The sequence below is a fragment of the Falco peregrinus genome, chromosome 8, assembly GCF_023634155.1.
Source record: "Falco peregrinus isolate bFalPer1 chromosome 8, bFalPer1.pri, whole genome shotgun sequence".
In the NCBI taxonomy this organism is placed as follows: Eukaryota; Metazoa; Chordata; class Aves; order Falconiformes; family Falconidae; genus Falco; species Falco peregrinus.
This window is the reverse complement of record NC_073728.1, coordinates 45170709-45183685: the sequence shown is the minus strand read 5'-3', so window position 1 is coordinate 45183685 and position 12977 is coordinate 45170709. Positions and strand designations below refer to the sequence as shown.

General features: G+C 48.3%; 1 protein-coding gene across 1 annotated transcript in view; it reads left to right on the top strand.

Annotated features, from left to right (window-relative positions):
- Positions 1 to 1848: 1848 nt before the first annotated feature.
- The window catches only part of UBE2D2 (ubiquitin conjugating enzyme E2 D2), a 29302-nt gene continuing 18173 nt past the window's right edge, over positions 1849 to 12977 (top strand). Inside the window, exons 1-2 of the mRNA XM_055811575.1 lie at positions 1849 to 2143; positions 11713 to 11776. Of these exons, the coding sequence (XP_055667550.1) occupies positions 2120 to 2143; positions 11713 to 11776 (88 nt within the window). The 5' untranslated portion in view covers positions 1849 to 2119. The remainder of the gene's footprint in view (positions 2144 to 11712; positions 11777 to 12977) is intronic.

Below are 12977 nucleotides of genomic sequence, written 5' to 3'. Positions count from 1 at the left end.
AGGAGGTATGGGATTGCTGAGAACTGTGGAAAACAACCCTGATGCAGTACTAGGTAAGGAGAAGACAGAGAGGCAATAACAGAAAATCATAATTCACTAAAAATGAGAGAAATCCATATGAAACCAGGCTTTCCTGGAAAGGAACAGAAACTGACATCTTCTCAGAAAATCTTATGACTTCCAACCTGATTAAAAAAATGCTCTTGGCATTTTTCTTACTCAACTCTGTAGCAGGACTGCCAGCTTGGAAGGGTCCAGACAGCACAAGGCACTGGGCACCACAAGCTCAAGACAGAGGGGCAAGCATCCAGTTCCAATTCATGATGCAAAGCAGACAATGGGAAGAGAAGCAGGACCAACAGAAAAGACTCCAATTTAATGTAGATGTTAAAATGTCTTAGTCTTACAAGATGTCCCATGGGAATATGTACAGGCGGGCAGTTTGGTTGTCAGGCTGAACTCCCCTCCAGAGGTACCTTGTTTGAACATGCGCACAAAGTCCTTGTCCTGAGCAGCGCCCTGTTCCCAGTTTCGTTCACTCAGTTGCTGATGATTCAGACCTGAAGGGAAGTTGCCCTTTTGTTTGAGCTGGCTGTTTACGGCGATTACCCATTTGTGCTTTCATCTTGCAATTGCACAAACAGGACGTGGTTAAAGGGTTCGGCTCGCTGATGCCGTGCAGAACCCTTCAGCTTGTCGGTAGCCATCAGAAGGATTATTTGATGAACTTTTATTGATACAAGCTGCTCAGTCATCTAAGAACAATCGTTATTTTCACCCGTATTGGTGTTCTCCATGGGGATGCTGGATGGAAATTTCTTCCATCTCTGGCCACAGGGGCTCTGGATGCTGTCGCTGCTGGAGTCTTTGCCTCCCTCCATGCTGCTGGCCTGCTGGGTGCCAAGCCCTCGGTCACTTCCCTCGTGTTCTTCACTGAAGGCCGTGGTACACACATTGAAGGTTTTGGCACACTCGGTAAGCCTGGTATTTGAGATACTCTGCTATGCAAATAAAAGGCTGTTTGATGGTTCAAACCTTTATTATGCAGCCACTCTGTGATCTACTTGATGTACTTTGTCTGTGCGCCCTCCCAGGCCTAAAAATGAATTACGGTGTCCCAGCCCCGTGCCAGTACCCGCGGCGAGGGGAGCTGAGCCGAGCCGCCCGCCACCGCGCCAGGCACGAGGTGTCACAACATCGCTCTTAGCGCCACTTAACACGTCCCCACAGGGCCTCCGCCTGTCCCGGGTGCTCTCCCGGCCTCCCGGGGGGGGGGGGGGTTGGCCGCCGGCGGCCCTCCTCCCCGATGCGGCCTCGGGCTCCCTACGGCCTCAGCCCGGACACCTGGGACCGGACACCGACTCCCAGGCCGGGGAGCGCCGCAGAGGCAGCAGCAGCTCCCGCCTCGGCCGCAGGGTCCCGCCTCGGCCGCAGGGTCCCACCCGGCCTCAGCTCCGGCCCCGGCGCCTCAGGCCCGGCCCCACAGCGGCGGCGCGGCCGGGACTCGTTCCCATCCCGCTTTCTCGCGAGATCACTCCGTCACGCGCGCCGCCGTATCCTTCCGCGCTCTCCCCCTCCCCCTTCTGGAGAGTTCTGCACGGCGGCCGCAGGACAAATAGTCCTCCTCCGTCCTCCCTCTCCCCCACCCAGCCGCCTCCGCTCTCCTCCAGCCCGCCCTCGGCTCCCCGCTTCCCGCGCCGTCGCAGCGGCCGCCTCCGTGCCGCCAAGTGCGGGCCGTCGTCGGGCGGCGGAGCGCGGCGGGGGCAGGGGAGCCGCGGCGGAGTGATACGCGGAAGGCCGGCGAGGAGGCGCCAGCGCATAAAGCGGCGGCGGAGGGATGCGGTAGGAGCTGCGGCAGCGAGCTCTAGCTCAGCGGCGCCGCCGGGCAGCACCGCCAGGCCGGCTCGCCGCCGGCCGCCGCCGCCGCCTTCAGGGGGGGGCCCCCTTCCCTTCCTCCTTCCCTCCCCCCCTTCTCTCTCTCCTTCCCCTCCCCCCTTCTCCTCCCCCCCCTCTTCCGCGCCGCCACCTCCGCGCTCCTCCTCCCCCCCTCCCCCTCGGAAAATAGTCCCCGCGGGCTGCCCCCTCCCCGCCCGCTCCTCCTCGCCGCCTCGCGCACACAATGGCGCTGAAGAGAATCCACAAGGTAAGGGCAGGGCCCCGCCGCCCCGGCCCGGCCCCGGCTCGCCTTACATAACCCACGCGGGCCGCTGCCGCCGCCCGGGCCTGGCGCGGGGGGGGAGGCTGGGCCGGGGCCGCCCCGGCTGCGCGGGGTCCCCGGCCCCCCCGTACCCCCCCCCCCCCCCCCCCCGGGTCCGCGGACGCCACTCCCCGCCCGCGCTGAGGGGCCGGCGGCGGCCGGACGCGGGCAGGCGGCGGCGAAGTTCCCCCGGCGGGGCGGGCCCGGGGCTGAGGCCTGCCAGGCCGCTTTGTTTGCTCCGCCGACCGGGAGGGTCCCGCTGCGGCGGGGCCGGGGGCCGCTCTCCGCGGCGGGCGGGCCCCTCGGAGGCAACGTGGCCCCCGGAGGCCGGGCCCGGGGGCCGCGAGGGGGCGCCGGCGGCGGGGCACGGCGGCGGGCCCGGGGGTGGCAGCGGCCGCCGCCGCTTGGCGGGTGCCGGAGCCGCACCGGGCGTGGAGCGGGGCAGCGTGGGCCCGGCGGCCCCGCGCGGGAAGCGCTGGCGGCGCTCCCCGGGAGTGGCGAGCGGCCCCGCTGCGCCCTCGGGGGCCGCGTGTTCGGTGCCGGGTGCTGAAGCGTGAGCCAAGCGTAGTAAACTTGTCATGTTAGACTAGTCAAAATAGTGTGATTTGTGGTTTTAAAGGAGCTGGTTCTGTTGGAACATCCTGAGTCATCTAGTAGACTTGTAGGGGAAGCCACGCGAGGTGCCTTCTCCCGGAGCAGGAGCTGCACCGCACTTGGTGTCCCAGCATTTTAGAAGAACGCTGCTGCTGACCCCCCTGTAGTCTTAGAACTATGCTTTGCTGGATTCGCACAGTATCTTTTACCAGGAGGCAAAAAAAAACCCCAAACAACGGATTATGGAAGTATACTTTTACTACATTGGTGAGTCGAGTCAGGCAGGGAATTTCTGTCCTTTTCCCTGCAAAACCTGTAACTGTCAGTTTGGAGTCCCCATGCAAGGTTCAGGTGTAGAAGCCAGTCCCTCCTGTAGAGTTTCTAGTCTCTGTTACTATGTAAATGTAGTTTTTGTCCCAAACCAGATGTGAACCAGCTACCTAATATTCAGCATTGGTTTGCTGCCTCTGTTTTGTTGTGTGGTGTGTCAGGTTTGGCTTATGTGTTAACATCTCTGCTTTGATTGTAGGTTATCTTGAAGTTTTTGTGAAGCTTCATGTGTAATACTGATCGAATTAAAGAGAAGAAAACTGGAGAGCTTATGTATGCTTGTGGAATAAATAGAGCTTGAAAGGAAAGGATTTTAATTTTAGTGTATTGAAATCTCCAGATAAGTGTATGGTAGGGGGCTACATAAGGAAGTTGGCCTGCAGCTGAGTATTGCTTGTCTGCAACATTCTGTCACGTTAGTGATACTCAGTACACTGTGAGGACTGCTCTGTGGCATGTGTGTGGCCTTGCAGGTGTTTTGAAAGAGCATGTGTCCTCCTTGGGAGTGGGACGTGTGCTTGCCATCGGAATAGACCTAGGAGACACGGCAGCGAATGCTGCACAGGGTAAATGTGACTGCTGTGGGTGGGGGGACACGTGCAGATAGCACAGGGCTTTTGTGGGGAGGGTATATCTTCTATTGGGTAACTTGTGAAGCAGGGAAAGCTGCTTTGTTGTAGTTTGGTGTGTGCTGAGGTTCAAGATTCAACACTCAGCGCTTCTGTTGCTGGCCGGTGGTTTTTGACAGGAGAGAAGCCAGATGTGTTGGGCCTTTGTTAATGCTAGGTGCTTGTGGACCGACTCTTCGTGCTGCTTTTCAAAGATAAAAGAATCCTGAGGGATAATGGGGGCTGCGTAAAGTTACGAAGCATATGAAGGGAAATGAATCAGCTTGTTCTAGCAGTCCAGATGCTTTAAAAGTTATATGGGAGTTAAACTATAGGCTGGGAAGGAGGAGCACTCTTAATTTGAGTTACTGTGGCTGTCTCACTTAAGTAGTAATCACTGCTTGTTTACACTCCTGCTATTAAACCCTGTGGAGAGTGTTCCTATCATCATCTTTTTATTCTCATTTCTGGGAAAAGCAGTGGTATCTTAAGCATAGTGACCATCCCTGTCAAGGTAATGAGGAAACAGCCAAGTTTCTGACCTTTGCTGTTGCACCTTGTGGCAAGAACAAAAGCCTGCGGAATGTGGATCAAGTAGAAATAATCCCAGTAGACTTGAGCACAAAGAAAGGATGGGAAGGAAAGCTGCTGCTTAGGCATTTTTAGAGAGTTTTATCAGTCTTGATACATCTGGGTTCAGGTCTCAGTCTTGCCACTGGCTCTTGTGCTTGGTGGTTTTGTTCTTGACCACAAGCTATGAGGCTTTCTCCAAAATTTTTGTGTCCTTGGATAATACAAGGATGGGAGCTCTGAAGCAAGCAGAAAATCCCAAGAGTAAACCTTAGATACAGTGTTACTGAAATGGCCTCTTGCATGTTGAACTCTTCTGGGCTGGAAGTGGGGTAAACAAGAAGTTTTTTTGCAGCTGGGTAAGTACTGTTGTCACTGATGTGTGAGGTAGTGCCAGAGCCTGTGCGTTTCATCCGAGGGTGTCTGGTGATGCAGTTCCTCTTGGGGTTGTGCAGAGGCTCAAGCTGGGATAAGTGTGCATGAAGCAGCAGCTGTTCTTTAAGCAGATGCTCTGAAAGAGCTCAGACTTAAGACCCGCTATCAGATTGCTGCTTGTATTATTTGCTACGATCTTTGAGGCAGTGGTGGACTTGATTCTTGCTTAGGTGCTTGCTGGCTTGCAAATCTAAAACTTGGAACTTTTTTTTTCCCCTTGTGAGAAATGTTTGATGTGTAAGAAATCATGCCAGCCAGAGTCCTCATGAAGTGTGGGGATAGCAATGAAGTGTAACAATTGTTAATTTTTTATATATATAAAACTGATCTATTTTATCATGGATATATTTTAGAAGAAATGGATTGTGAAGATATCCAGAGGTAGGATGGGAGTGATACTGGAGGCCTGTAATGAATAGTTTCCATTTTAACATTTAAGCTGAAGTACTTTGGATTCAGCTGCATCCTCATCTGTTGCTTATCTTTAGGAAATGCATTACCTGAAAGTGAATAACGAGGGCACTGTTTGTAGCGGGCACTGTTTGTAGCGCTTTGAGTGGGAGAGCAAGTAAAAAGTTCATTGTCTTTTATGGGTTCCCCCATGTTAACTGCTTGATGGACCCTGCAGTGGGGGGCAGTTGGATGCTGTGCTTCAGCCCTGCTGAAGTAAAACATTTTCTTACAGCAGAGGAATGGTGGCTTATTACTGCTTATAACGTGGAGGCCCAAAAAACAGGTAATGCTTTGCAGAACTAAACTGCATATTCCACAGCTATTTCCCTGTTAAAGTGCAGAAGACAATGGGCTTGCCAGTAGTCCAGAGCTGCTTGACCTCCTGAGATGCTCAAGTATCACTTCTGCCAAAATGAACACTTGTGGTGGATGGGATGTGTTGGATAGATTGGCTAGGTAAACAATGTTCACAGAATTGTATGCATGCCACCTGTGCTGGAGCAAACTTTGTGTTATTTTTGTGCTACCAGTTCTGCTTTACAACAGCCAGTGGGAACAACTTGGTTCTTCCGTTACGGCCTCTTGCTGTGTTTGTGGAGCTGCCAGCGCAGCCCATCTGTGTTAAATATCTTGTGTGTTGCTAGTACAGAGACTACTGGTTAAGCTTCTGTTGGCTAGTTTGGCTTTTTAATACTTGGATTCCACACCAGGAGGAAGTTATACATCACTCTGGTGATCTTCTTGATGTTTGGGCTTTTAAAAAAGTGAGTTACATCAGAGCTTGTTTGTAACTTGTGCTTTGGTTATTCCTGTATTTAATGCAGCTTGACTCTTCTCATGCTACTCACTTAACTGCTTGCCTTCTGACTTTTGCAGAGCCTTGTAAGAAGTCAAAGTCAGTGGATCTGAGCCACTTCAAGCATTGAGAAAGGAGATTCTGTCAAAGGGAAAGGATTAAAATATTTCTGAAGATTAAAATGCTCTGTTAATAGGGGTAGCAGCCTTAGAACGGCAGATGCTCTGGAATCACAAAAGTCCTGTAGACTGGGAGAGCACCGACAGATGCTGTAGGGAATTGGTGATCTGACCACGGTGCGCATGTGTGAGTGCTACCTTGTACGGAGGTACTGTTTGGCAAGTAGGGAGCAGCTGATGAAATGCATGATGGATGTATGCTCTTGCACCTCACCTGACACAGTACCTTCAGCAACAGGTAAAGGTAGAACCTGCTGGCCCAGGGAGTGTGCAGCAGGGTCTGGCCTAACCTAATGTCTGCATCAGACCTGCACAGGTAGCTGGCAGCTGCTTGTCTGCGCCATGGTCTCGCTGCTGAGGTAAGGCAGAGTGCTATTGATTTGGCTTTGGCCCTGATTCCATACTGCTTGGCAGTGCTCTGGTGAAAGCTGCTAGCAGTTCATGGTTGAGTGGCTGAAAGTTGGTTTTTGGTTGGGTAAGTCACAATTTTGTAACATGGCCCTAGACTGCCTGTCACAGAAAGGTTCAGGCAAATAAACTTGCTGAAGTTTAATTAAACGTTTGCTTATAGCAGCAACCTGAAGCAAAAATTAGGCTTATGATCAAGCTAATGATGTGGTCCCTGAGTAAATTAGGTTTTGAAAACAGCTCAAACCGTAGTAGAGAGGAAAGATCATGGAGTCCAACCTAAAGGGACTTTGACTGTTTGTAGGCATATACAAAGTGTTTTGGAGTGTATTTGAGAAACTGCTGTGTACCAAAGCATTAAAATTGCTGGAAATAACTGGCGCTTTACTTGCTTGATGTTGCTAGTTACGTTGATGGTTCTTACTAAAGGCTGTATTGGCATTAACTTAATCCTTAAAACCAGCCTTATTCTGGCCAGACCAGCTTTTACCAGTACTATGTTAGACTGGGGAGGGAATTGTTGTCTAGAGGAATAACTCGAACTGCAACAAATGTCTTTAGAGTTTACAGTTACAACTAATTATAACTTTAAACATGTGCAGGGTTAAACTTTAAGGTAAGACTTTAAACACTTGTGTGTGGTAGTGCTTTAAAAACTTCCTGTGCAATTTGTGAAATGCTTGATCAAGACATGTTTGAGATGCAATGTTATGGCTGCTGGGAAATAGACTGTGGGGAGGAGGGTGGTGTGGGCCTGAGTGAGACTTGAGGCACTGACTTCCCTGTGTGCCCTGAGGCCTCGCTAGCTGCTGATGCTTTTCATGGTTTGGGAAGTGCAGCTTGGGATTCAGTGGCATAAGCACACTCCCATCTTCCTTAAAATGCTCTCCTGGAACCCCTGAGTAGTTTGTAGTGTTGGGAGCTTAGGAGCACAATAAAATCTACTTTTGGAGCTTAAATGTCAGTTCCATGTGCGAGTTTAGTAGCTTTTGGGATATCTAGTTTATGCATGCAACAGTAGTTTCATTCAGCTTGGCCTTGGGCAGGACACTTGAAACCTTTGTGCCATGCTTCCACTTCATTTTTTTGCTGAGGAACTAATACTTTTAGCTGTGAGATGGGTGAAGTTAATGGCATGATCTGCAGCAGTGGGCCCAACCTCAAGGGTATTTTGCTGTAGGGGAGATGGCAAAAACTTTAAATTCTGTAAGTTGGCTTTCTAGCTGAAGGCAGCTTGTGAGGTGGCCTCCTGGAAGCTGAGTAACTCAAACTGAAACTTCATCCAAAGGCTGCTTGAATCCTCACTTTTAAGTTCCTAAAGCAAAATGTTCTACATGTGCTTAAGTATCAGAAACTGTCTCAAATGGTAACCAGCTATGGCTTTCTTCAGGTTTTGGTTCAAAATCAGTGCTGCCAAGGTCAGACTGGATCATTGACCAGCAAGCCTTCCCAGATTGCAGGGAAACACAGCAGACTTTGCAGCTTAGGATCAGATTCATGCAGTAATGGCTGGCTTGTAGATGATACTAAGCTGTAGTTGAATCCTCCATGTATTGCGAGTTCCAGTTTTATGTGAACTCCAGAGTAACTTGTTCTGAGTTACAACTAGCTGGTTGTCAGTCTCCTTCAGCAGCATCTGGAAGCAAAGACCTCACTAGGTCTGGTGTTGGGCTAGCAGTACCTTGGAAAACTGCACAGAAGTTTTCAAAAGGCAAAGTAACCTCTCTGATAGATGTAGAGGCTTGGCACTGTGCTGCAGCAGTGGATGCTCCCCTCCATTTGTACCTGGATAAATGCAGCTCTCTATAGCTACCATTCCTGTTTTTAAATGTGGCTCTGCAGGTCTGACAAGCGCATAGTGGGAGTATTACTAGTGTGTCAGCAGCTTGGAGAGAATGGCTTGTTAAAGCGATAATCTGTGCCCTCCAGGAAATCTGGTAATGTGTTAGCCTCTCCGGTGGGCAGAGGCAACTGCCAGTCTACTGCAGCTAGTGGCTGTGCTCCAGAGATGTCTTGTGGAGGTTATGCTCCCTCATTGTTACCTGAGCTATTGTTCTGCATGGGCTTGAGTTGAGAATAGTTGCTAGACTTTTCCAAGCGTGAGGAGCGTATATGTTGCTTTTTACATGGTACTTTTAATCTGTGATGTTGCAGTCTGAATTTATAGAGCAGAACATGAAATGCTGCTTTGGGTGAGAACTGTATCACTGAGACAAGTGGTATGAGTGTTCCCTGTAAGTCATCTCTTCCCAGTAAGATACTACACATGGCTTCAGAACACTGAAGTATTCCTTCTAGCTGGAACTGAAGATTGAAAAGAAATAGTATTTTGATGAGAAACAGGGTTGCTACTAACTGAACTTCATAGTTGCCTCTGCATATGTTGTGAGATTTACACTGTGCTGTCACTGAAGGTGTGGGTTTCATCCAGTTCAGTTAAGTGGCGCTTTTTAGCAGTGGGACATAAGGTAAATGTCAGGGCAGCTTTAGAGCTGTGTATCTACTAGATCAGGGGTCCTCAAACTACAGCCCGCAGGCTGGATACAGCCCCCCAGGGTCCTCAGTCCGGCCCTCAGTATTTACAGAACCTCCCTGCCAGGGGTTGGGGGGGGAACCAAGCAGCCGCAGATGACTGCCTGCCACTTCATCCACATGCCGGCCCCCCGGTTAAAAAGTTTGAGGACCCCTGTACTAGATGGTAGAGTATGGGCTCATGCTGCAGCCTGTGTTTTTAACTATTTCTCCTTTGTAGGAGGGAAGGTGTGTACTAGGTTCTTAAATACAGTTCATAGTAGGTTGTGGTCTTACACAGAAAACATGGGTTCTTACAATTGTGCTTCTTCAGGATCTAGTGTTGTTGCATTGTATTTAGGTGTAAAACAGGAGTGAAGGGGATGAGAAATGGTAAGAGAGGTTTCAATATATGGTGTTTTTTAACAGATGTTTGGGGTTTTGAGTACCGTAGCATTAAATTATTTTTTTCAGAGGAGTTCAATAGCATTTAGAAGTCGACCATACTCTATACACCTTTAGAAAGAGTGGGTATATTCCTGTTTTTAAGTTTTCATGCCCATGCTTCTGGATTTGTGCATGTGGAGACTCACTTCATTCTTTTTAGCTGTGGCTAGACTGATTACGAAGGTGTGGCCTTCAAGTGCCAGTGAAGTTGTGTGTAAGTGGCTGCATGTTCCTTCACTGCACTGATGGCACAGGGTGTCTCTTGGTTTGCTGATGCTGAAGTAGAACACAGTGGTGTCTGCTACTCTGTATTTTTCAGACTGTTGCCATCTGAGAACTTTGTAGTACATGCACTTCTCTAGGTTAGAGCAGTATTCTTCATTGCTCAGGATGCTCCTTGACACATTTAATGTTCTGGAGTTAAAACAGAGGTGTACAGCAGGTGGTGTGAAGTGTGCTGGTGGGGAGTGAGTGCATTACTGATCTTTGTGCTAGCTGATGGTTGCAACCAGGAAGTAAGGAGGGAGTCCTCAGGTGGATGAGGTTGGCTGCTCTGAGTTTACATGCGTAACTGACAACTGTGAAGGGCTTTCCTCCTTCAGAGGGTATCTGGGAGGTACTCCTCACCTTCAGGAGGGAGTAGGCTCTTGAGCGAGTGCTGCATGCTCAGTACCTACTCCTGCCGAAGTTCGTGCTGAACCACAAAGTATGGGGGCAAGGTTTGCTTGGGTCAGCAAAGAAGCTTGGTAGGAGCACTAGCAGAGTGTCAGGAGACTTTCAGCTGGGTTCTTTAGAAGTTGGGAGCTACTGCAAGCAAAACCAGTACTCAGGGTATGTGAAGCTTTATTTCCACTGCCAGGCTTCTGGAGGAGTGCATACTGAGGAAAATCCTGAGATTCACCTGTTTGATGTAAGGCAGTGTTCTTGTGTTGTAGAAGAGGGTTTGGTTAGTGGTGGCCTCCCACCCAATCCATGGGAAGTAGAAGCTGGAACTCCTAGAGATCATCTATTCAAGAACTTAAATATTGCCTGTAAATAACAAAAGGCTGTTAAGTGGCAAGCTTTTTCCATTCCTGCAGTCAGCTTGTCTTGGTCATTGTACTTAAGTGTTTTGTCTATCAAAACTTCAGATAAGTCTGGTATCTGAGAGTCCACTGTGGACTGTGGCTTGCAACCCTTGCAAGCTGTGAGGTGAAAAGCTGAATGTGCAGAGGGCCAGGGACAGCATAGGATGTTGTTTCCTGAATGCTAGATTTAGTTGTCCGTGTAATGGTTGTCTGGTGTTTGTTTAGCTTTCTAGACTGAGCTAGCACAGAAAAAAGTTGGTATGTTTGGGTCCATCATGCAAAGCAGGTCAGTGGCTGAGCCAGAAATAGAGCAGACGAAGTTTGACTTTAAAGTTTTACTCTATTTGCACTTGCCACTAAACGTCCACTTCCTGAGCAGATTGCCCATGTGAGTTACTGGTGACAATGTGTGGCCTCTCTGGGCTGAGATTTTGCTTCAAATTGAAACTTGGCATATAGTTCAGAAATACTCTGAATGACTCAACCTGTCCAGTCAGAGCAATTGAGACTCATAATAGGATTTTTTCAGAGGAAAACTTGACTTGACGCTTGACTTAACCACCTGTATCCACAGATGCACACATCTGGAAACGGAACAACCACAGGCTATTGAAGTTTTGCATACTGCATAAAGGCCACTGCAGGCTTGGATGATAAACTAGATTACTATAGCTGGAGCAGCCTGGGAGCCCTTACAATGCAGGGGATGAAATACAGCTGATATTGAGAATTGCTGGATTGAGGCCATTTTAGCGCTCTGACCTGGAGATAGTGGAATATATATTCACCTTGGTAGTGCTTGCGATTTCTTAAGTTCTGTTATCAAAGAATTTAAATCTGAAAAGATTGGGGATTGCTGTTACTTAATCCTCTGTGGAAACCTAGAGGGGTAACTAGTGCATATACCAAATGTTTCCTGAATTTAAGATGCAACTTTGCTTTCTGAGGTCCTGGCTATTAGTCTTGTACTGTTGCCATTCTTGTGGTTTCAGGAAACTGATAGGAGCATTCTGTTTGTGAGCAAGAATGATGGCCAAAGTGCCACCAACAGGGTTTGGGTTTTTTTAGCAATGGTGTGATTGGTTTTGAAATTATATAAATTGTTCATGTTTTTCAGGAGTTGAATGATCTGGCACGTGATCCTCCAGCACAGTGTTCAGCAGGGCCTGTTGGTGATGACAGTAAGTATGCTGCTATCAGACACCTGCAGTCTCTTAACTTTTTTCCTTTCTTCTAAAACGGGGTGTCCAGCTCCTTAGCAAGGAGAACCCTTCTGTTTCTTTATAGAGTACTAGATGCTACTCCACATGCTAATCATAAATTTGTTGCCCTTCTGTATATATTACAGAATACCTGCCTTATGTATCATTGAAGATTTGTGTTACTCCCATTTTATTGATTGAGCAACTCTACACTGAAGACATGCCAAGTTAGACCTTTTGAATTAACTGTTCTCATAGGGTGTGAAGTTATAAACTCTGCAGGTCTGTGGCCAAACCAGCCAGCAGCTGCATACAGCTTTCTGAACTTTTTTGATATCTGAACTGTATATGATGTGGTCACATGGTCCTGTAGAAGCAAAACAGTCTGTTCCTAATACTAGATGCTAGCACAGCAAAATCAGGGCTGACTGTATTTTGCACAGGAGTGAGTTAACACTTTAAGAGTGTTACATGCAGTCTTTGGGGATAAGAGGTTAAAAAGTGAACAGAGGAAAAAGTAGTTGGTAAATTAAAGTTTAAATCATAAAGTAATGTTAGTTTTCTTAATTTTTAGGCAGGATTTCACACAGTTTGGAATACTGCTTGTGGCTTTCTCAGTAAGCAAAATCAAAATGTCTAAATCCTGCTTCTGGTTTGATTTGGACATAGCTGCTTAGGTATGAGATAGGAAGTGCAGGCAGAGCATCCTTAAATCACATAGTACTGTTATGTTTGAAAGCTGTACTCAAGTCAGTTGGCCCTGCCAGGTTCCATGTAAGGCAGCCTAGGACAGTCTCTTTGGCTGAAACATCAGCTGGTCATGTTTCCTATGCAAAATTGTTCACCTGGTGCATGATTTGGAGTTCTTATTTTGTCCTTTTGAAGCTCAAGGAGCTGTGTTAAAGCAGAAAAAAGCAGTTACTTTAAAGTCCTACCCTGAATTTTTTTGTATAACATAATTTTATAGTAAGAAGATGTATTGTCACCTTGTGCATGCATTTTTGCCTAGGGAGGAGGGCAAGATACATTGTGTGATTTGACTTAATGGTGTTTATATGGATACTTCTTTGTCTTGGTTATAGGTAATGTTCCCCAGTCTGCTTTGATTAGCTGTGAATGAGGCAATGTAATTGTTGCCCTGTACATTACGGTGGCTTTCTGTGAGAGGCCTTTAAACTGC